This window comes from Ranitomeya variabilis, chromosome 4, assembly GCF_051348905.1.
Source record: "Ranitomeya variabilis isolate aRanVar5 chromosome 4, aRanVar5.hap1, whole genome shotgun sequence".
NCBI classification, from domain to species: domain Eukaryota; kingdom Metazoa; phylum Chordata; class Amphibia; order Anura; family Dendrobatidae; genus Ranitomeya; species Ranitomeya variabilis.
This window is the reverse complement of record NC_135235.1, coordinates 415,430,889-415,455,801: the sequence shown is the minus strand read 5'-3', so window position 1 is coordinate 415,455,801 and position 24,913 is coordinate 415,430,889. Positions and strand designations below refer to the sequence as shown.

Below are 24,913 nucleotides of genomic sequence, written 5' to 3'. Positions count from 1 at the left end.
TCCCATCTCAATTCCTGTCAATTTTGCATTGAAACGTCAAACGGTGCTCCTTCCCTTCCGAGCTGTCCCATGCGCCCAATCAGTGGTTTACCTCCACATATGGGGCATTAGCGTACTCAGGACAAATTGTACAACAACTTTTGGCGTCCAATTTCTTCTCTTACCCTTGGGAAAATAAAAAATTGGGGGCGAAAAGATCATTTTTGTGAAAAAACTCTGTATTATTTTCACAGCGACCAAAATATTTATGTCAATCAGCAGGTTCCCAAAAATTATTAAAACGTAACCTTTAATAGTTTAAAACCTAAAAAAGTGCAGACATATAGTGCTAAACAAAGTGCTAGGTGCAAGCAATAAACACAAAAAGACTCATTTAAAATGTCACCGCCAAAGGATTGGTATCTAATTAACCTATAGTGCCCGGTATACCACAAATGACACTCCTGGATAAATCACTGTATCAAACAGAGAACCAGTCTCAATATCCCATGCGCACGTATACTTTACTAAACCTCTGTTAAAGGTACCGGCTCTTAAGTATTTGCGCCATTATAGCAGGGGTGAGAAGATGACCTCTTTTTTATATTATATTAGGGTCCTATTCCCTTTGTCACCCTTATTGGCGGTGGCAAAACATATGCAGCTTGCTCATAAAGAAAAAACCGACATGCTAGATTTGCATCAATAAGTACCCAAAATCATGGCGTACAACCTTCCACGTGCAATATCGCATATAGTCAAGCAGTTTTTATACTCATCTGCCTTCTCATAATCATGCAGTTCGAGTATTCATGTGGACTTTCTCAGCAGTTTATACGTCCGCATTCCTCCTTTTGTGTCCACCTAGATGAATAGTGCCTCCCAACGCGTTTCATCACTCGGAATCATCAGAGGATTATGTCACCTTCATGTGTATCGACTGAGCATATCGCTAATGCGGCAATCATTCTGCCTAGTTTATGTACACTGCTCACCGGCGTTTTCAAAATCATACTTCCGGACGCCGGGAATCCATTTCCGGTCTGTGTGTGCACCGTAGAATACGGTTCCTGGATCCCTTCTGGGTATCCTGACGTTGGCACATCGTGCCGTAACGTCATGTCCGGTGGGCGTCCACATTCACCTATATCCCGCCCCTTCTACGGTAAAATGCAAAAAGCGCACTTTGTTCCATTAGTCTGAGCAGGCGGCTCACGGACATAAATGAAACATGCCGTGGCCATCTGACCTGGTGGGCGGATACTTCCACCTTTGCACCGCCCCCCCTGTACGCATTGTATAAAAACAACACCTCATTCTATGAAACAAAGAACAAAGAGGCGCGTCACTCATATGCCTCCTGTCTTTGATTCATGTAATAAAGGGGAGGAGAAGTTTGCCTCCCGAGCCATATGGAGGGCATGTGCAGATAAATTGGCCATTTACATAAGAAACCCCATGTATCGAGGATTACAAAAAGCTACAGCGATGGGTATCATATCTCACTCAGAAGATTATGTACACACTTTTAGAGAAAATAATTTTTGAAAACAGTAAAGAAAAAAATCAAAGAAAAAGGGGGAGGTAAATGACACAGCGGACCTTCTATAGGAGAAAAGATAGAAAAGGGTGCAACTACCGGGTACCCTGCAAAACCCTTTCTAAACTTACTCCTGCCTATCGTGGAGGTTGGCACCCTTTTCCTACCCCGTGGCGCCCCCACTCGACGGCGGCTGTCCCTATTCTCAATGCGTCCTGTTACCCCCTATCTCTACAGGAAGGAAGAGAAGCTTAGTTGGTCATTCAAACCATGTGGTGTTATTGTTTGGAGGCGGAATATCCATTTGCTCTCTCTCTGTAGGATACTTTTATCCCAATCGCCTTCTCTCTGGGACTGGTGCACTCTATCAATCCCCATAAAGTTGACCATCTTTAGATTACCCTGATGTATCCTATTAATATGGTTTGCGACCGGGGTGTCTCTTTTATTGATGGTGTCCCTATGGTGTTCACCGACTCTTCTTCGGAATTCTCTCATTGTCTTGCCTATATACTCCACCCCACATTCACACGTCATCTTATAGATAACCCCCCTCGTTTTGCAGTTTATAAAATGGCTGATGCGAAAAGTTCTTCCTATTACATTACTCATGAAGTCCCTGCCCTGTCGTATAGCCTGACAGTATTTGCAGTTTCCACATCTGTAGCATCCCTTAACCCGGTTATCCAACCAGGTGGGTTGGGTCTGAGGGGAGGGGGGGGGGGGAATGGCTGTGGACTACCCTGTCTTTTATGGAACGGCCTTTTCTGAACGTAATTTGTGGGGCTGGTGTAAGGACCCCTCCAAGGTCACCGTCCATTTGCAGGATCGGCCAATGTTTTTTAATGATCTCACGCAGATCTCCTGCTCCATTAGTATATCTGGTGATGAGTCTGACATTGTTATCTCCTTCTTTCTTTGTTGTAGGGGTTAGGAGATCTTTTCTCTCCTTAGTGAGAGATGACTTATAGGCCTCATTTAGGATTTTATTAGGATACCCCCGTTCAAGAAAACGACATCTCAAGTCATCAGCCTGCTTTTTGTATACAGTATTATCTGAGCAATTCCTCCGTACTTGCAGGTACTGACCTTTGGGGATACCCCTCTTAAGTGACGTTGGGTGATTTGATTCCCATCTAAGGAGGGAGTTAGACGCCGTTGGTTTCCTGAATGTACTTGTGATCAGTTGGCCATCTCTTCCCCTTTCGATTAAGACGTCCAAAAATGGTAGTTTTTTAGGACCAATCTCGAAGGTAAAATACAGGCCCAAATCATTACAATTCAGATCCGCTACAAAGGACGTAAAACTGGCCTCGTTACCCTTCCAGATAACAAAAACGTCATCAATGTAGCGTAGCCACATTATGACGTTGCTCTCAGCCAATGGGGTGTCACCAAAAACGATATTCTCCTCCCACCAGCCCAGGAGCAGATTTGCATACGAGGGGGCACAAGGGCTCCCCATCGCGGTTCCCCTGAGCTGGTGGAAGTACCTCCCATCATACAGGATGTAGTTTCTGGTAAGACAAAACTCCAAGGCCCGTTTCAAAAAATGATTATGTTCAGCATATTGCCGTCCTCTCATACTTAGGTAATAGTCCACAGCCATGATACCTTTGCTGTGTGGGATAGAGGAGTAGAGTGCCTCTACGTCTATAGAGCATAACAACATATCCTCATCCAAATCGACATTTTCCAGTCTCAAAAGCAGGTCCGCTGTGTCACGTACATATGAACTTAATGAAATAACAAATGGTCTCAAAATACGATCAATATAGAGGCCTAAATTTTGAGTAAGGCTCCCGATTCCCGAAACTATAGGTCTTCCTTTTAATGGGTTGGTACCCTTATGTATTTTCGGTAAACAGTAGAACGTTGCTGTCACCGGATGTACGGGAATCAGGAAGTCCTTCTCGTTTACATCAATTAATTTCTTATTATAAGCCTCTATTACCAAATCCTTCAATTGTCTTAAATACATCATGGTGGGGTCAGTTTTGAGTACCTCATAACCCATCTCTTTCTGGAGCAGGGAGTAACATAGGGTCCTATATTGTGCGACATCCATAATGACCACATTACCCCCTTTATCGGAGGGTTTTATAACCCTTTCGTGATCACTTTCTAGTTCACGTAGACCTTCCATCTCCCTTTTTGTAAGGTTATGTGGACACCTCTTGTTTTTTAGACTCAAGATCCATCAAGTCGTGAGTTACCACATTCAGGAACACATCAATAGGACCCAAATCCCCGGTGATTGGGGGCATACGTTTACTTTTGTTTTTTAAATCTGTAAATGGTCCCTCCCCTAAATCATTGGGGTCAATATCTCCTAGATGAAATAAGAATCTAACGTCGCTAAGGAGGTCTTCATCTATACCTAGCTCAGTACAACGTTTTTTATCTTCATTAATGAAAAACTTTCTCCCTAGGCTCCCTATAGTTTCGGGAATCGGGAGCCTTACTCAAAATTTAGGCCTCTATATTGATCGTATTTTGAGACCATTTGTTATTTCATTAAGTTCATATGTACGTGACACAGCGGACCTGCTTTTGAGACTGGAAAATGTCGATTTGGATGAGGATATGTTGTTATGCTCTATAGACGTAGAGGCACTCTACTCCTCTATCCCACACAGCAAAGGTATCATGGCTGTGGACTATTACCTAAGTATGAGAGGACGGCAATATGCTGAACATAATCATTTTTTGAAACGGGCCTTGGAGTTTTGTCTTACCAGAAACTACTTCCTGTATGATGGGAGGTACTTCCACCAGCTCAGGGGCACCGCGATGGGGAGCCCTTGTGCCCCCTCGTATGCAAATCTGCTCCTGGGCTGGTGGGAGGAGAATATCGTTTTTGGTGACACCCCATTGGCTGAGAGCAACGTCATAATGTGGCTACGCTACATTGATGATGTTTTTGTTATCTGGAAGGGTAACGAGGCCAGTTTTACGTCCTTTGTAGCGGATCTGAATTGTAATGATTTGGGCCTGTATTTTACCTTCAAGATTGGTCCTAAAAAAGTACCATTTTTGGACGTCTTAATCGAAAGGGGAAGAGATGGCCAACTGATCACAAGTACATTCACATTCAGGAAACCAACGGCGTCTAACTCCCTCCTTAGATGGGAATCAAATCACCCAACGTCACTTAAGAGGGGTATCCCCAAAGGTCAGTACCTGCGAGTACGGAGGAATTGCTCAGATAATACTGTATACAAAAAGCAGGCTGATGACTTGAGAGGTCGTTTTCTTGAACGGGGGTATCCTAATAAAATCCTAAACGAGGCCTATAAGTCATCTCTCACCAAGGAGAGAAAAGATCTCCTAACCCCTACAACAAAGAAAGAAGGAGATAACAATGTCAGACTCATCACCAGATATACTAATGGAGCAGGAGATCTGCGTGAGATCATTAAAAAACATTGGCCGATCCTGCAAATGGATGGTGACCTTGGAGGGGTCCTTACACCAGCCCCACAAATTACGTTCAGAAAAGGCCGTTCCATAAAAGACAGGGTAGTCCACAGCCATTTTACCCCCCCTCCCCTCAGACCCAACCCACCTGGTTGGATAACCGGGTTAAGGGATGCTACAGATGCGGAAACTGCAAATACTGTCAGGCTATACGACAGGGCAGGGACTTCATGAGTAATGTAACAGGAAGAACTTTTCGCATCAACCATTTTATAAACTGCAAAACGAGGGGGGTTATCTATAAGATGACGTGTGAATGTGGGGTGGAGTATATAGGCAAGACAATGAGAGAATTCCGAAGAAGAGTCGGTGAACACCATAGGGACACCATCAATAAAAGAGACACCCCGGTCGCAAACCATATTAATAGGATACATCAGGGTAATCTAAAGATGGTCAACTTTATGGGGATTGATAGAGTGCACCAGTCCCACAGAGGAGGCGATTGGGATAAAAGTATCCTACAGAGAGAGAGCAAATGGATATTCCGCCTCCAAACAATAACACCACACGGTTTGAATGACCAACTAAGCTTCTCTTCCTTCCTGTAGAGATAGGGGGTAACAGGACGCATTGAGAATAGGGACAGCCGCCGTCGAGTGGGGGCGCCACGGCGTAGGAAAAGGGTGCCAACCTCCGCGATAGGCAGGAGTAAGTTTAGAAAGGGTTTTGCAGGGTACCCGGTAGTTGCACCCTTTTCTATCTTTTCTCCTATAGAAGGTCCGCTGTGTCATTTACCTCCCCCTTTTTCTTTGATTTTTTTCTTTACTGTTTTCAAAAATTATTTTCTCTAAAAGTGTGTACATAATCTTGTGAGTGAGATATGATACCCATCGCTGTAGCTTTTTGTAATCCTCGATACATGGGGTTTCTTATGTAAATGGCCAATTTATCTGCACATGCCCTCCATATGGCTCGGGAGGCAAACTTCTCCTCCCCTTTATTACATGAATCAAAGACAGGAGGCATATGAGTGACGCGCCTCTTTGTTCTTTGTTTCATAGAATGCGGTATTGTTTTTATACAATGCGTACAGGGGGGGCGGTGCAAAGGTGGAAGTATCCGCCCACCAGGTCAGATGGCCACGGCATGTTTCATTTATGTCCGTGAGCCGCCTGCTCAGACTAATGGAACAAAGTGCGCTTTTTGCATTTTACCGTAGAAGGGGCGGGATATAGGTGAATGTGGACGCCCACCGGACATGACGTTACGGCACGATGTGCCAACGTCAGGATACCCAGAAGGGATCCAGGAACCGTATTCTACGGTGCACACACAGACCGGAAATGGATTCCCGGCGTCCGGAAGTATGATTTTGAAAACGCCGGTGAGCAGTGTACATAAACTAGGCAGAACGATTGCCGCATTAGCGATATGCTCAGTCGATACACATGAAGGTGACATAATCCCGATGATTCCGAGTGATGAAACGCGTTGGGAGGCACTATTCATCTAGGTGGACACAAAAGGAGGAATGCGGATGTATAAACCGCTGAGAAAGTCCACATGAATACTCAAACTGCATGATTATGAGAAGGCAGATGAGTATAAAAACTGCTTGACTATATGCGATATTGCACGTGGAAGGTTGTACGCCATGATTTTGGGTACTTATTGATGCAAATCTAGCATGTCGGTTTTTTCTTTATGAGCAAGCTGCATATGTTTTGCCACCGCCAATGAGGGTAACAAAGGGAATAGGACCCTAATATAATATAAAAAAGTGGTCATCTTCTCACCCCTGCTATAATGGCGCAAATACTTAAGAGCCGGTACCTTTAACAGAGGTTTAGTAAAGTATACGTGCGCATGGGATATTGAGACTGGTTCTCTGTTTGATACAGTGATTTATCCAGGAGTGTCATTTGTGGTATACCGGGCACTATAGGTTAATTAGATACCAATTCTTTGGCGGTGACATTTTAAATGAGTCTTTTTGTGTTTATTGTTTGCACCTAGCACTTTGTTTAGCACTATATGTCTGCACTTTTTTAGGTTCTAAACTATTAAAGGTTACGTTTTAATAATGACCTTAGGGGGTCTACTTTCCAAAATGGTGTCACTTGTGGGGGGTTTCAATGTTTAGGCACATCAGGGGCTCTCCAAACGCAACATGGCGTCCCATCTCAATTCCAGTCAATTTTGCATTGAAAAGTCAAATGGCGCTCCTTCGCTTCCGAGCTCTACCATGCGCCCAAACAGTGGTTTACCCCCACATATGGGGTATCGGTGTACTCAGGACAAATTGTACAACAACTTTTGCAGTCCATTTTCTCCTGTTACCCTTGGTAATTTAAAACAAATTGGAGCTGAAGTAAATTTTTTGTGAAAAAAAATTAAATGTTCATTTTTATTTAAACATTCCAAAAATTCCTGTGAAACACCTGAAGGGTTAATAAACTTCTTGAATGTGGTTTTGAGCACCGTGAGGGGTGCAGTTTTTAGAATGGTGTCACACTTGGTTATTTTCTATCATATAGACCCCTCAAAATGACTTCAAATGAGATGTGGTCCCTAAAAAAAAATGGTGTTGTAAAAATGAGAAGTTGCTTGTCAAGTTTTAACCCTTATAACTCCCTAACAAAAAAAAATTTGGTTCCAAAATTGTACTGATGTAAAGTAGACATGTGGGAAATGTTACTTATTAAGTATTTTGTGTGACATATCTCTGTGATTTTATTGCATAAAAATTTAAAGTTGGAAAATTGCGAAATTTTCAAAATTTTCGCCAAATTTCCATTTTTTTCACAAATAAACGCAGGTAATATCAAAGAAATGTTATCACTATCATGAAGTACAATATGTCACGAGAAAAAAATGTCAGAATCACCGGGATCCGTTGAAGCGTTCCAGAGTTATAACCTCATAAAGGGACAGTGGTCAGAATTGTAAAAATTGGCCCGGTCATTAACGTGCAAACCACCCTTGGGGGTAAAGGGGTTAATAGCCTAGAGAGGGTCCATGGTTATTGGCCCCCCCTGGCTAAAAACATCTGCCCCCAGCCACCCCAGAAAAGGCACATCTGGAAGATGCGCCTATTCTGGCACTTAAGGTAAAGACAAGGAAAACAAAACAAGCACAATCTAGTAAACCCTCTTATCATGATGACACACTGCAATATAAATGAGAGGCAACTAGCGCCTGTATAAAGGATGTCACACGACACACCAACTAATGCTAAAGCAAAAAACTACAAACAAATAAATAGGTGCAAAACGTCCAAAAATAGACAAAAATCTTTATTAAATATATAAATAATACAACAAGGAATACAGAAATTCTGGCACTTGGCCACGCTCTTCCCACTCCCGTGTAGCTGTGGAATATGGGGTAATAAAGGGTTAATGCCACCTTGCTATTGTAAGGTGACATTAAGCCAGATTAATAATGGAGAGACGTCAATTATGACACCTATCCATTATTAATCCAATAGTACAAAATGGTTAATAAAACACACACACATTATTACAAAGTAATTTAATGAAATAAAGACACAGGGTGTTTTAATATTTTATTAGACTCTTAATCCACCTGAAGACCCTCATTCTGTAAAAAAGGAAATATAAAAAAACAACATCCCATACCTTCCGTCGATCAGGTCACGTCCCACGATGTAAATCCATCTGAAGGGGTTAAATCATTTTACACCCAGGAGCTCTGCTAATGCAGTCGCTCCTGTCTGTAAAACTTCGTGAATGAATGGAATGCAGGGGAATGTCCTGTAGTTACCTTGAGTCGCGGTGATGCGCCCTCTGCTGGATGTCCTCATATGAACTTGAGCCTGGGAACTTAACCCCTTCAGATGGATTTACATCGTGGGACGTTTTATTAACCATTTCGTACTATTGGATTAATAATGAATAGGTGTCATAATTGACGCCTCTCCATTATTAATCTGGTTTAATGTCACCTTACAATAGCAAGGTGACATTAACCCTTCATTAACCCATATCCCACCGTTACACGGAAGTGGGAAGAGAGTGGCCAAGTGCCAGAATAGGCGCATCTTCCAGATGTGCCTTTTCTGGGGTGGCTGGGGGCAGATGTTTTTAGCCAGGGGGGGCCAATAACCATGGACCCTCTCTAGGCTATTAATATCTGCCCTCAGTCACTGGCTTTACCACTCTGGCGGAGAAAATTGAGCGGGAGCCCACGCCAATTTTTTCCGCTATTTAACCCTTTAATAGCTAGAGGGCCCAAATTTTGCACATACACACTACTAACATTAGTAGTGTGGAATATGCAAAAAAAAAGGGATATGAGATGGTTTACTGTATGTAAACCATGTCTCATATCATGTCGGGTTTGGGAAGGAGATAGCAAAACCCGGCAATTGAATTACCGGCTTTTATGATATATAGCGCTGAATTAAATATAAATATATATATATATATATGTGTCTCAATGACATATATATATACATATATATAGATAATGTATATATGTTTTAACCAACATTTGAGCACATATATCCATTAGATGTCGGTTTTGCAAGCCTGCGAGAAAATATCGCAGTACGGATGCCATATGGATTACATACGGAGGATGACATGCGCAAAATACGCTTCCACACCCTGCCTACGGATGACACACGGATCACTATTTTGGGAACATTTCTGCGTATTACGGCCATAAAAAACGGACCGTAATTTCATACGCTGAGTTTGACGCTGGCATTTTTCCTTACTGCAGTTTTATGAAAATTAATGTTTAAAATGTATATTGTGATAACATCGTGGATGTGTATTTTGTTTGGCTATTTTCTTGCTGAAGGGGGCAAGTTTACCTTTCAAATGGTGTATAATTTGCGTGTGTGGGTGCAGTATGAACGGAGATACAAAGTAATCACCAAAAAAGAGTGTTTCGAAATAATATAGCATATATATATATGTATATATATATATATATATATATATATATATATACACTTCTGTGAAGCAGCTGGGTACTTAAAGTGATCACCACACATCTAGATAAGTTTCCTTAATCAGGGGCGGACACTAACCGCTTAGGGCCCCTGTGCAAGAAATGTGTCTGGGCCCCCCTCTTTTTATGGAGACAAAGCTATATATATATGTATACTGTATATATATATATATATATTATATATATATATATATATATATATATATATATATATAGCCACACATACATACATGTATATATATTGCATTGTCTCCTTTATTATTTATTTATTGCCATCCCTTATTATACAGTGCCCTCTCTTGATATGTACAGCACCATCCCTTAAAGGGACTGTCACCTGAATTTGGAGGGAACAATTTTCAGCCATAGGGGCGGGGTTTTCGGGTGTTTGATTCACCCTTTCCTTACCCGCTGGCTGCATGCTGCCTGCAATATTGGATTGAAGTTCATTCTCTGTCCTCCCTAGTACATGCCTGCACAAGGCAATCTTGCCTTACGCAGGCGGGTACTATGGAGGACAGAGAATGAACTTCAATCCAATATTGCAGCCAGCATGCAGCCAGCGATTAAGGAAAGGGTGAATCAAACACCCGAAAACCCCGCCCCTATGCCTGAAAATTGTTCCCTCCAAATTCAGGTGACAGAGTCCCTTTAAATATTGGATTGCACTCTCGCGGTGCCATCAGAAAGTTCCTGAGAGATCACAACCTATGAACTCTGTTCAACTCACTGACGTCAGTGCGAGCGCTGTGAGAAAAATTCATGACACATTATACTTTACGATAATGGTAAATTTAGGTTGATATATTTTGTGTTTATTTATAAAAAATATCAGAAATGTGAGAAAAATGTTAAAAAATTAGCAATTTTCAAACTTTGAATGATTATCCCTATAATCCAGAGAGTCATGCCGCAGCAAAACATTAATAAATAACATTTCCCACATGTTGGCTTTACATCAGCACCATTTATAAAATGTTCTTTTATTTTTCATTTTAGGAGGTTTAAAAATGTAGCAGTAATTTTTCATTTTTTCAAGGAAATTTACAAAATTAATTTTTTACGGACTTATCCATGTTTGAAGTGACTTTAGGGGTCCCATATATTGGGAAACCCCCAAAAGTGATACCATTTAAGGCTATGTGCACACTTTGCGGATTCCACTGCGGATTTTTCCGCAGCAGAATTCCAAAATCCGCAGTGAAAACCCGTTTTATTTGGATTTATCGCGGTTTTTACTGCGGTTTCTTCTGCGGATTTTCATCTGCAGTTTCCTATTGGAGCAGGTGAAAATCCGCAGAAAAGAAGTGACATGCTGCGGAATGTAATCCGCTGCGTTTCCGCGCGTTTTTTTCCGCAGCATGTGCACAGCGTTTTTTGTTTCCCATAGGTTTACATTGTACTGTAAACTCATGGGAAACTGCTGCGGATCCGCAGCGGTCAAATCCGCAGCGGATCTGCAGCAAAATCCGCAAAGTGTGCACATAGCCTTAGAAACAGCACCCCCTGACATATTGAAAACTGCTGTCAGGTAGTTTATTAACCCTTCAGGTGCTTTACAGGAATTAATGCAAAGTGGCATGACAGAAATGAAAAAGTGTATTTTTACCACCTAAATGCCTCTAACTTCTGAACAGATTACTACAGCCAGCAGACTCTAAGGCCGCTATTTGGTCATGAATTGCCATGGAAAACATCAGGACCACACAATCATGATCTGAGGGCACCAATTCAATTGGGATAAAGAGGAAGCCCCCACACTCTGTTAACCATTTACATGCTGTAGTCACTATTTATAGCAGCATCTCTAAGGGGAAAAACAGATATGGACGGTGACAACACTGATCGTGGCTGATGCATCAAGTTATCAGCTATAGTGTACAGCCGACAGCTGCTGGATTGTCACCTGTATGGGGATGCTAGTCTCTTACATCTCAGGTCAGTTAAAAGACGTATTGGCTGTCATTAAAGGGTTAAAGCTGCTACAAAAATTATACCTGGCACAAAAATGAGCATCAAAGTGGGCACCGAAGGGCATTATTGAAGGGGTAAACTGACTTTGGACCACCGATCTCACAATGCAGACACACAGATAATAATAATAATAATTTTTATTTATATAGCGCCAACATATTCCGCAGCGCTTTACAACTTATAGAGGGGACTTGTACAGACAATAGACATTACAGCATAACAGAAATCACAGTTCAATGATGCCCCACATCTAATTTAGGACACTCCAGCCTTAACCCCTTTCCAAAGTTGGGTGTAATAGTACGTGCACGTCGGAATCCTTCCATTTGATGTGGGCTCTGGCGCTGAGTCCACATCTTTCCCGGCACATGTCAGCTAATTTGAACAGCTGCAGGTGGAATCGCGATCCGGTGGTCAGCGCTCATAGCAAGTGAATATTTCTGCTTCATATCTGATCATCGCCTGTATGTAGCAGAGGCGACTGGACAATTGCAGCTTCCAGTCTCCCATAGAGACTATTGAAGCATTCAAAAAGTTAAAAAAAAGTTTAAAAAAAAAAATAAAAGTTCAAATCACCCCCTTTCACCCCAATCAAAATAAAACAAATCAAACATACACATATTTGGTATTGCAGCGTTCAGAATCGCCCGAGCTATCAATATATAAAAAGAATTAACCCAATTGCTATACGGCATAACGAGAAAAAAAATCAAAACATCAGAATTATGGTTTTGGCTGTGGGTCCGGTTTTGTGCTGGTGCTATAAGATCAGTGGCCCAAGGTCATTTAACCCTTTAAAAGCATCAGTTACTTACTCTGTTCTGGTTCATATTGCCATTTGCCCACTCTGATGCCAGCTCTGATGCCCAGAACCCGTTTGGTTTAGGCTGGTGTGACCTGAATTTGATGCGGGGCGTCACTGTCTATGTAATGCTGGTGTGACATCAGTGGCCCAAGGTCATTTAACCCTTTCGATAATGCCCTTCGGTGCCCACTTTGATGCCCATTTTCGAGTCAGTTTTATAGGGTCTCTAGCTGCTTTCTATTTTATTATTACGAGTTTTGTTGTTAAACCTGCAAAACACCAGAAATGTCTAATAAGAAACCAGCTGCAGCTTGGTGCTCGGCAGTGGCCTGTTATGTGGCTCAGATACAGCTCCTCCGCACCATACACAGCGCTGAGTACAGTGCAAGGCGCCGGGAACACAACCTGCTCTAACACGCTCCGTTGCTATGGAGACTAAGTCTATTTACCACTAGATCTCCCGAACCCAGCTGTGGGGCGGAAGTCACATCCGGGAACAGTGCGCTCAGTACCACTGAATGGCAACATGCCGCCTGACAGGAAGTCAGTGGTCTACAACAAAATGGCGCTGCTCCTGCCGCGCCTTCAGCTATATGGGTTCATTCTTCCTGCTGCTCCGCACCGCCGGCCTCGTGTGTTCACGATGGCATAAAGGATAACACAGCTGTAACACACGGACCCCTGCACTGGGCACTGCTTCTCCGGGAGCGCGGAGCAGCCTCAAGGGCGGGGGCTACTGCGGAAGTGACGTCATCACACAATGATGGAAGAACGTTAACTTCCGGGTAACAAGTTAGGAGTCGACACGGTGAGGAAGTACTACAGGTAACGACAGTAATACTGTTAATTATACTGTATGGGAAGCAAATGGCGGAGCGGGTGTTGTCTGCGGGTACAATGCAGGAGGAGTAAACTGTGGTGTCCCCTTGCATCTGCTTGTTATAGCACAGGAGGAGTAGACTGTGGTGTCCCCTTGTATCTGCTTGTTATAGCACAGGAGGAGTAGACTGTGGTGTCCCCTTGTATCTGCTTGTTATTGCACAGGAGGAGTAGACTGCGGTGTCCTCCTTGTATATGTTTGTTATAGCACAGGAGGAGTAGACTGCGGTGTCCTCTTTGTATCTGCTAGTTATAGCACAGGAGGAGTAGACTGTGGTGTCCTCCTTGTATCTGCTTGTTATAGCGCAGGAGGAGTAGACTGCGGTGTCCCCTTGTATCTGCTAGTTATAGCGCAGGAGGAGTAGACTGTGGTGTCCTCCTTGTATATGTTTGTTATAGCGCAGGAGGAGTAGACTGTGGTGTCCTTGTATCTGCATGTTATTGCACAGGAGGAGTAGACTGCGGTGTCCTCCTTGTATATGTTTGTTATAGCGCAGGAGGAGTAGACTGTGGTGTCCTTGTATCTGCATGTTATTGCACAGGAGGAGTAGACTGCGGTGTCCTCCTTGTATATGCTTGTTATAGCGCAGGAGGAGTAGACTGCGGTGTCCCCTTGTATCTGCTAGTTATAGCGCAGGAGGAGTAGACTGTGGTGTCCTCCTTGTATATGTTTGTTATTGCACAGGAGGAGTAGACTGCGGTGTCCTCCTTGTATATGTTTGTTATAGCGCAGGAGGAGTAGACTGTGGTGTCCTTGTATCTGCATGTTATTGCACAGGAGGAGTAGACTGCGGTGTCCTCCTTGTATATGCTTGTTATAGCGCAGGAGGAGTAGACTGTGGTGTCCTTGTATCTGCATGTTATTGCACAGGAGGAGTAGACTGTGGTGTCCCCTTGTATCTGCTTGTTATAGCGCAGGAGGAGTAGACTTGGTGTCCCCTTGTATCTGCTTGTTGTTGCACAGGAGGAGTAGACTGCGGTGTCCTCCTTGTATATGCTTGTTATAGCACAGGAGGAGTAGACTGCGGTGTCCTCTTTGTATCTGCTAGTTATAGCACAGGAGGAGTAGACTGTGGTGTCCTCCTTGTATCTGCTTGTTATAGCACAGGAGGAGTAGACTGCGGTGTCCTCTTTGTATCTGCTAGTTATAGCACAGGAGGAGTAGACTGTGGTGTCCTCCTTGTATCTGCTTGTTATAGCACAGGAGGAGTAGACTGCGGTGTCCTCTTTGTATCTGCTAGTTATAGCACAGGAGGAGTAGACTGTGGTGTCCTCCTTGTATCTGCTTGTTATAGCACAGGAGGAGTAGACTGCGGTGTCCTCTTTGTATCTGCTAGTTATAGCACAGGAGGAGTAGACTGTGGTGTCCTCCTTGTATCTGCTTGTTATAGACTGCGGTGTCCTCCTTGTATATGCTTGTTATAGCGCAGGAGGAGTAGACTGCGGTGTCCCCTTGTATCTGCTAGTTATAGCGCAGGAGGAGTAGACTGTGGTGTCCTCCTTGTATATGTTTGTTATAGCGCAGGAGGAGTAGACTGTGGTGTCCTTGTATCTGCATGTTATTGCACAGGAGGAGTAGACTGCGGTGTCCTCCTTGTATATGTTTGTTATAGCGCAGGAGGAGTAGACTGTGGTGTCCTTGTATCTGCATGTTATTGCACAGGAGGAGTAGACTGCGGTGTCCTCCTTGTATATGCTTGTTATAGCGCAGGAGGAGTAGACTGCGGTGTCCCCTTGTATCTGCTAGTTATAGCGCAGGAGGAGTAGACTGTGGTGTCCTTGTATATGTTTGTTATTGCACAGGAGGAGTAGACTGCGGTGTCCTCCTTGTATATGTTTGTTATAGCGCAGGAGGAGTAGACTGTGGTGTCCTTGTATCTGCATGTTATTGCACAGGAGGAGTAGACTGCGGTGTCCTCCTTGTATATGCTTGTTATAGCGCAGGAGGAGTAGACTGTGGTGTCCTTGTATCTGCATGTTATTGCACAGGAGGAGTAGACTGCGGTGTCCTCCTTGTATCTGCTTGTTATAACGCAGGAGGAGCAGACTGCCGTATTCTCACTGCATCAAACCTCTCCACCTTGGCCACATATGTATGATCTGTTGATGAGCTCATTTCACATAGGTTTCAATATGAACCCCTCAGGGTATGTGCACACTACGTCTTTTAGGCATTCTGCTTACCCCAGAGTTTGTTTCTTCAATTGTTGAAAAAAAAAAAATGTTTTGATGACGCATTCCCTTTAAAGCAGAAGACACTTCAGGAAATGTGGCCTGTTTTTTTTTTTTTTTTTTCTTCTCTTTACTAACAATCTAGACCCACCTTAAGATTTGTCAGGTCACTTCTTTTAACCACTTTGTGTATTTATAAATGGTTAAATGAAGCTATAAAGAGATTGCTCATATGCACAGCAAGTTGTTTTTACATTTCAGTGCATATGTTCATTCGATTTAACCTTGATCAAGCACTTTTTCAGCCCACCTGAAAATCTTTTGTGTTTATATACTCGGACCCAGGATTTGTATTTATTTATTTTACTGTACTATGTACTGGAAAATGATTAAAAAAAATATCTAAGTCTAGTGACATTGCAAAAAAAGTGCAATTCCGCCATTGTTTTTTTTGGGTGATTTTTTTTTTCAGTGTTCATTGTGTCATAAAAATTACATGGCAACATGATTCTCCAGGTCAGTATGATTATGGCAATAACAAATACCGTATATTTAGTTTTTTTTTCTATTTTAATGGTAGGTAAAAACATTTCTGAAACTTGGGGGGGATATAAGTATTCTTCTTTGAGACCTGCAATTTGTTCTTCCATCGATTAGAGTTTGTTTTTGTGACTTATGTGGACATTTTTGATTTATATAATTTTGAGGTACATAAGACATTTTGATTGCTCTTTATTACATATCTTAGGGAAGTGTGGTTACAGATTAAATAGCAATTCTAGTGTTACAATTTTTTTTTTCTTTTTTATAGCTTTTAATGTACGGTTCATATTTTGATTGGCCTTTTATTGCACATAACAGTATTTAAAGGGAACCGGTCACCTCCAAAATCAAAGATGAGCTGCGGCCAGCGGCATCAGGGGCTTATCTACAGCATTCTGTAAGGGTATGTGCACACGTTCAGGTTTTTTCGCGTTTTTTTCGCGATAAAAACGCTATAAAAACTCATTAAAAACGCAAACATTATACATCCTATCACTTAGAATGCATTCTGCATGTTTTGTGCACATGGTGCGTTTCTTTCCATGAAAACGCATCGCGGTAAAAAAACCAGCATGTTCATTAATTTTGCGGTTTTTCCCGCAATTCTATGCATTTGGGAAAAAACGCGTCAAAAACGCATGAAAAAATGCGAAAAAAACACATGCGGATTTCTGGCAGAAATGTCCGGTTTTTGTCAGGAAGATTTCTGCAAGAAATCCTGACGTGTGCACATACCCTAATGCTGTAGATAAGCCTCCGATGTATCCTGAAAGATAAGAAAAAGAGGTTAGATTATACTCATGCGGGCGGTCCGATCCGATGGGTGTCGCGATCCGGTCCGGGGCCTCCCATCTTCTTACGATGACGTCCTCTTCTTGTCTTCATGCTCCTGCGCAGGCGTACTTCTCTTCCCTGTTGAGGGCAGAGCAAAGTACTGCAGTGCGCAGGCGCCGGGCCTCTCTGACCTTTCCCAGCGCCTGCACACTGCAGTACTTTGCTCTGCCCTCAACAGACAAAGTACGCCTGCGCCGGAGCATGAAGACAAGAAGAGGACGTCATCGTAAGAAGATGGGAGGCGCCAGACCAGACCGCGACGCCCATCGGACCGGACCGCAGCATTACAGAATGCTGTAGATAAGCCCCTGATGCGGGTGGACTTAGCTCATCTTCGATTTTGGGGGTGACAGGTTCCCTTTAAATATGCTTGTTGTCATTTCTATATTTTGAGGAAAAGGGGAGTGGTTTTTAAACTTTTTATTTAGTTTTTATTTTTAGTCCTTTTTATTGACTTGTATTTGCGGACACTTGATCACTTATACTAACACAACATTGCAATATATAGTGAAATTGAAGCTCTGCCATGTGGCTGGTTCTGCCGGTTCATGCCTGAGGCTGAGCTTCTAGGGAAGACTAACATGGCAATTCTGGGGGGCTTCTCCAGCCCCCCAGCTGGAGGATGGTAATCCATCAGTTGCCTGCTATCGCTTAGCAGGGGACCGTTGAGAGGTGGTGCATATGCATTGGAATTGAAGTAACTTAAATGCCACTGTCAGAGATTGACAGCATCATTTAAATAGTTAAACTGTTGCAATCTCTGATTGCTGCAATTAAATTACAGGCAGATGTCCGCTATGCAACACAGCCAGCATTTGCTGCAAATAAAGCCGGGTCACGTTTCTGAGCCGGCTTCATACTCTGCTTAATGATATATGCCGAAAATGTATGTCACTGGTCATTAAGGAGGTAAAAAAATGTTGTGTAATTATTACAGCAGATGTATTAGATTTATACAGTTCTGGTATTCTGACAGGTATACAGCAAAAAATTCCTCTTGCCCTTGACATTTTGCCTCTTGGCTGTCTGGGAAAGCGAAGTGACCAGCTGTATTGGCGAATGTATTAGTTGTGACCTAGCTTTTCTAGAAGCAGTTGTAGTGACAATTTAGCTGTTTGGCAGAGAGTGGCTTAAATTTAATGGAAATCTGTTATCAGATTTTTGCCACCTAATCTGAGGGCATCATAATGTAGGGGCAGAGACCCTGATTCCAGTCATGTGTCACTGGGCTACTTGCTGTGCTTTTGAAAAAAAAAACAACAAATCACTGTTTTAGCAGCAAGAGATGGACAAGAGGACTAGTAAACCTGGTGCTAGTTAGTCCTCCACATTTATAAGGCCCTGTATACCCCTCACTAACCAGCTTTCTACCTATGCACGATGTACACAGGAAGCTGTCAATCAGTGGGGAGGGTTACGCAGAGCTCAGCATTCGGAGATCTGCTAGAGCAGATCTGCAAAAAGCAGCCCAGAAAGTGATACATCTCTGGAATCGGGGTCTCTGTCCCTACATCAGGCTGATCCCTTTAATACTTATTTTCTTGAGGACTATTTCATATATCTTAAATTATGTTTTTTTTCTTTTGCAGTATGCCTGTTTGCATTGTGAATGGATGTCCATCAGGCGGTCGCCAAAAAGAGCATGGAGTCATCGTTCACGTTTTTCCAAAAGACAAGAACATGATAAAGGCATGGCTGGTTCAGACAGGACAAGACTTTGGAGATCTGGACGAGTTTGTAAATAAGGTTTATGAGGGTAAAAAAACTGACAGCTACAGACTATGCTCCAAGCACTTTGCTCCTGAATGTTACACACATTTGGATGGTTGGCGGAAGATTCTGAGGAAGGATGCTGTCCCCACCATTTTTCAATATCCCAGTTTTCCAGCTAGTAGTTTGGGGCCCAATGGAAAAATTCCTGCTCGAAAAAGACGCAAAGTGGACAGAGATGGTCACTTGGCACCACTTGGTTTTTGCGAACATTGTGGTCAACAGTCACTGCGTATACCAAAAGCTGTCTCCGTTGGGGTTAACACAGAGTCGGTCATTGTAAAGTGGGACAGGTCTACACAAACTGATCCCAAAATGAACACCAGGGCAGTTGCTGTGGAACATAAAATAAAGACCTATCGCAAAAAAACGCAGTGTAATTTGCCCTTTAACAGGAAAAAAATGAAACTTAAAACTAGTGATGGCAAAACACCAAATATCAATACTGTTTCCAATGCAAAAGCGCACACACCAGGTGTCAATGTGGCACCACCTCATGATTCTCGCCCATCCACCCGCACCACAAAGACTACACCGTCCCCTCCAGTAGAAAAAGGAATCAGTGCGCAGAATACTGTGGCAGAAAAAAGTCATAGTGTTGGATCACAACAGACTTCCAGTTGCCAAAAAGAGCTGAAACCCACATGTAAAGCCTCAGATTTAGTGGAAGCTTCAACATTAACGGAAACGTATGATGCCCTCCAGAAACGAGGCGTAAGTGTGAATCCAGATGATATGAATGGAACTTTCATGACCGAAAGAAAATTTATTGTTTCTGAATCGTGTCTCGATGCCCTGATAAATATGGTGTCCTGCAAGTGGCCTGGCCCCTGTGGAAAGCCTATTATCAAAATCTTTAAAAAAATAGTGGGAACTTTTGTTAGTGTACATGTCACCTGTGCAGACAACCACCGGACACATTTATGGGAAAGTCAACCCAAAAAAGGCAGCATGCCTGTAGGGAATCTCGCGCTTTCAGCGTCCATTTTATTCAGTGGTTCCACCTTTAGGCAGGTGCACAATTTGTTCTACTTTATGGGCCTTGAATGCATTAGAAAATCCACCTACCACAAATATCAAAGGAAATATATCTTCCCAACAGTGCAACACTATTGGAAGAAGGACCAGGCCAAAAATCTGTCAGCTTTGGGCAACTCTTCCATATGTATAGTTGGCGATGGACAGTGTGACGCCCCAGGTCGCAATGCCAGATATTGTCTGTACACCCTAATGGATGCATCAACTAAAAAAATACTTAATTTTCAGGTTGAGCAGATGAGGCCAGGCATTTCTTCTGCCCACTTGGAGAAAGAAGCCTTTCAGAAAGCCTTGGAAAAACTTCAGAAAAAAAAAATTGTCATTAAGATTGTGTGTACTGATAAATGTGCTGGCATTAGGAAGCTGATCAAAAATGATTGTAACAGTATGATACACCAGTTTGATGTGTGGCATGTGGCCAGATCCATAGGGGCAAAGGTTCTGTCTGCGAGCAAAAAAAAATATTGTGCTGACCTGAGTGCATGGGTGAGCGCTGTTCGAGATCACTTGTGGTGGTCGGCTAGCACGTGCGATAACAATCCAGAACTTCTTCTCGAAAAGTGGAACTCGTTGATAAACCATACCACAAATGAGCACTCTTGGTCCAACAACAAACTGTACCACCACTGTGAGCACGACCCCGACGAGAAATCACAGAGGCGGAGGAAATGGCTTCGCTGGGGAAGTGCTGCCCACAACTCCCTTCGAGCAATTGTGCTAAATCCAAGGTTGCAGACTGACCTAAAGCGCCTCTTCACCTACTGTCACCCAGGTGACATCGAAATGTACCACAGCGCAATTTCAAAGTACCGTCCAAAGAAAGGTGACTTCATCAAGGACAGTGTGAAGGCTAGGATTCGATTAGCAGGTCTACATCACAATTACAGCATTCACCGAGTCCAACACGTAGTCCGAAAAGCCACGATAAGATCTGCAACACGAAGACATCTGGCTGTCTGTAGCAGAGATAGAAAACAGCAGTTCATGTGTGCGGTCTATGAGCCAAGCAACCAAGGTTTCTTATTGGAGATGATGAAGGATGTTCTGGAACTGGCAGATGGAAAGAGAAGCTTTGGGTGTACATGAATGAGATGGCTTCTGATTAACCAATGAACGTGGACCACATGCCAATCTAGATACTATTTTGTTGCTACGTTCATTTGCTTTCTTTTTTCAATATATTGAAAGAATTCCAGAGTTTCTTTTGATATTTTTTTTATACATATATATATATATATATATTTTGTACAAAATATACAGATAACATTTCTAATCAGGTTTCCCAAAAGAAGCTCCGCAACTTTTAAAGGGAACCTGTCATGTGAAAAAATGCTATTAACCTGTAGATATGGGGTTAATGGTGTTCAGAACCTGCCCAGTGCCCGCACTTAGTTTCCTCCCGGCAGCAGGGCTCTAACTTTTATTCTTCCCGGCAGAATTTGGGTTTTAGTCACGGGGATGACGCGGGCACGGTTTCAGTCACTGCTCTGTGTATAGAGAGCGGCAGCTGTACCTGCACCCTAGCACTGACTGACATCCGGCCCTAATGCTGAGCCGGCTGTCAGTCAGTGCTGGGGCGAGGTTACTGCAGTGACTAAACGCCGATTTCTGTCAGGTGAGGGATAGACTTAATTTCATCAGCGGGGTTCTAGGTATGGGTGTCGGGCAGGTTCTGAAAGCTGTTAACATACAGATTAACCCTACCTCTGCAGGTTGATAGCATTTTCTCACGTGACAGGTTCCCTTTCAGTAAAATCTGATTAAAGTAATGCTCTGCCCACCAAGTCACAAAAGAGAGAAAAAAAGGCCTAAATATCTATAAAAGTACAGCAAATATTATTATAAAAGAATGTATAAAGCATCAAGCAGGATAACAGGGAAACCACTATGGCCAAGGTGGACAAATGCAGACCTTGAAGATTCAATAAAAATATATTTATACATTTTTATTTTCATGTCTTCAAGGGCTGACATAAACAGAGGGCCCCTGTGCAGTCCAGTAATTTCTGTGGCAGAAGATGCTGCTTTTGGAGGTGGTAGTGGGGGGCACCCGTATCTTTTGGGCGTCGATGCAGCCAATAGTATGTCCACTTCTGTAGTATGTGTGCCCAGAAATATATCTATCCTAAAGGATATAGATAGCCATGCAAACAAACAGAAATAAAACGAGGTTGTGCTAGATATAGTACAGTATATGAAAACACATCAAATGGCTATGTAGCTCGATATAGAATGAGGAAATAAAGGGCTAAACAAGAGCCAAACATAACCTTTAATAATAAATATCTAAAAGACCAATGGATAATACAAAACAATGAAGTGATAAAGTGCAAAAAAGTGCTCATGTAACCAGTGCTCAGTAAAAAAATGGTTTTATCTCACCAAATATGTAGTTTCCTTCACGGGAGCATCCGTATATGTTAAGGGGGAGGGGGAAAAAAGTCTCTATACTGCCCCTGTAGTGCTCCCGCCCTGACAAGGGCAGTCCCCAAGTCAGGCTAATAAGTTGTACCCACCATAACCGTGTAAACGTCCCTACGCGTTTCCTCTCCCATATGGGAGATTCATCAGGGGAAAATGTAAGAGTTGTGGGATTTTTTCAAAATGGGGGAGCCCCTACATCGGGAGGTAGCTCCTGTGTACGATACACCTAGTTATGGGTCCGGACTATGGTAAGGTGAGATGAGGGACCGTCCTTCTCATCGTCCTTCACACCTTCTCATTCAAAGATTTTTCTGTATTTTCATGACTATCAAAATTGTACATTCACACTGAAGGCATCAAAACTATGAATTAACACGTGGAATTATATACTTAACAAAAAATTGTAAAACAACTGAAAATATGTCTTATATTCTAGGTTCTTCAAAGTAGCCACCTTTTGCTTTGATTACTGCTTTGCACACTCTTGGCATTCTCTTGATAAGCTTCAAGAGGTAGTCACTGGAAATGGTCTTCCAAGAGTCTTGAAGGAGTTCCCAGAGATGCTTAGCATTTGTTGGCACTTTTGCCTTCTCTCTGCGGTCCAGCTCACACCAAAGGATCTCAATTGGGTTCAGGTCTGGTGACTGTGACCCCATCACTCTCCTTCTTGGTCAAATAGCCCTTACACAGCCTGGAGGTGTGTTTGGGGTCATTGTCCTGTTGAAAAATAAATGATGGTCCAACTAAACGCAAACCGGATGGAATAGCATGCCGCTGCAAGATGCTGTGGAAGCCATGCTGGTTCAGTATGCCTTCAATTTTGAATAAATCCCCAACAGTGTCACCAGCAAAGCACCCCCACACCTCCTCCTCCATGCTTCACGGTGGGAACCAGGCATGTAGAGTCCATCCGTTCACCTTTTCTGCGTCGCACAAAGACACGGTGGTTGGAACCAAAGATCTCAAATTTGGACTCATCAGACCAAAGCACAGATTTCCACTGGTCTAATGTCCATTCCTTCTGTTCTTTAGCCCAAACAAGTCTCTTCTGCTTGTTGCCTGTCCTTAGCATTGGTTTCCTAGCAGCTATTTTACCATGAAGGCCTGCTGCACAAAGTCTTTTCTTAACAGTTGTTGTAGAGATGTGTCTGCTGCTAGAACTCTGTGTGGCATTGACCTGGTCTCTAATCTGAGCTGCTGTTAACCTGTGATTTGAGGCTGGTGACTCGGATACACTTATCCTCAGAAGCAGAGGTGACTCTTGGTCTTCCTTTCCTAGGGCGGTCCTCGTGTGAGCCAGTTTCTTTGTAGCGCTTGATGGTTTTTGCAACTGCACTTGGGGACACTTTCAAAGTTTTCCCAATTTTTCGGACTGACTTTCATTTCTTAAAGTAATGATGGCCACTTGTTTTTCTTTACTTAGCTGCTATTTTCTTGCCATAATACAAATTCTAACAGTCTATTCAGTAGGACTATCAGCTGTGTATCCACCAGACTTCTGCACAACACAACTGATGGTCCCAACCCCATTTATAAGGCAAGAAATCCCACTTACTAAACCTGACAGGGCACACCTGTGAAGTGAAAACCATTTCTGGTGACTACCTCTTGAAGCTCATCAAGAGAATGCCAAGAGTGTGCAAAGCAGTAATCAGAGCAAAAGGTGGCTACTTTGAAGAACCTAGAATATAAGACCTACGGTAATTTAACACTTTTTTTTTTTTCATACCACACGTTGTTAAGTATATAATTCCACATGTGTTAATTCATAGTTTTGATGCCTTCAGTGTGAATGTATAATTTTCGTAGTCGTGAAACTACAGAAAAATCTTTGAATGAGGTGTGTCCAAACTTTTGGTCTGTATGTATGTGTATATGTGTATATATTTTGTACCTAACCAAGGTATTTTGACTGTGAAGCCTGATTTTGTCCAACTGGGCCATACTTGTCTCCCTTTTTATGCTACTTGGCATTTAATATATATTTGATTCCAATAAAATTTGCTGTACTTTTTAGTCTGTTTTTGCTGTCTTCTGAGAGTTAGTTGGTAGGTCCTGCTAGGGTTCCCACTATATTGCCTATTTGCTGGTTAAAGTGAAGATCTGGCCATAGGACCATCACGAAACCATAAGTGATTAAATGCTGGTTCTGATCACAAATGAAAGGTGGTGACAAACGTGCACTTGCGCCCCATTGTATAAAAAAGAAAAAAAGAAAAAAAAAAAAGGCTAAGTTATTATGTCTTGAGGTGCCAGCTGCCTATTGATGTCTTCATGGTTGTTTTGGGATAGCCCTCTAATGTTGCCTGTTTTGTAATATTTTTATGAAAATTAACTGTTTTTGAACAGTTCGAGAGATGTTTAGTGTCCTGTGAGGCAATAAAATATCTTAACTTCTATGCCTAGCTCGTCTATCTGTACACTCAATATACTACGATTCCCAACATCTGTACAGTTCCCGCGGAGCTCCGGGGTCTGCCAGCAGGCACTACTGTGAATACATTCCAGTGTCTGCAGATGAGGGTTGTAGACTGAAACCCGGCCACAGC

The 24,913-nt window shown here is 42.8% G+C and overlaps 1 protein-coding gene and 1 long non-coding RNA gene across 3 annotated transcripts in view; one reads left to right on the top strand and one right to left on the bottom strand.

Moving 5' to 3' along the window:
- Window positions 1-13,278, bottom strand: part of LOC143765044 (uncharacterized) — a 34,454-nt gene extending 21,176 nt beyond the window's left edge. The window contains exon 1 of the long non-coding RNA XR_013213318.1: window positions 13,154-13,278. This is a non-coding gene — a long non-coding RNA (uncharacterized LOC143765044). The remainder of the gene's footprint in view (window positions 1-13,153) is intronic.
- Window positions 13,279-13,391: 113 nt separating this feature from the next.
- Window positions 13,392-22,239, top strand: LOC143765020 (uncharacterized). Of its 2 annotated transcripts, none has more exons than XM_077251238.1 (2): window positions 13,392-13,529; window positions 18,722-22,239. In XM_077251238.1, the coding sequence occupies exon 2, from the start codon at window positions 18,723-18,725 to the stop codon at window positions 21,024-21,026; it is 2,304 nt and encodes a 767-aa protein (XP_077107353.1). In that variant the 5' UTR covers window positions 13,392-13,529; window position 18,722; the 3' UTR covers window positions 21,027-22,239. The 2 variants fall into 2 exon arrangements, with proteins under 2 accessions (XP_077107353.1, XP_077107354.1); XM_077251239.1 differs by having other exon boundaries at window positions 13,426-13,512.
- Window positions 22,240-24,913: the final 2,674 nt, after the last annotated feature.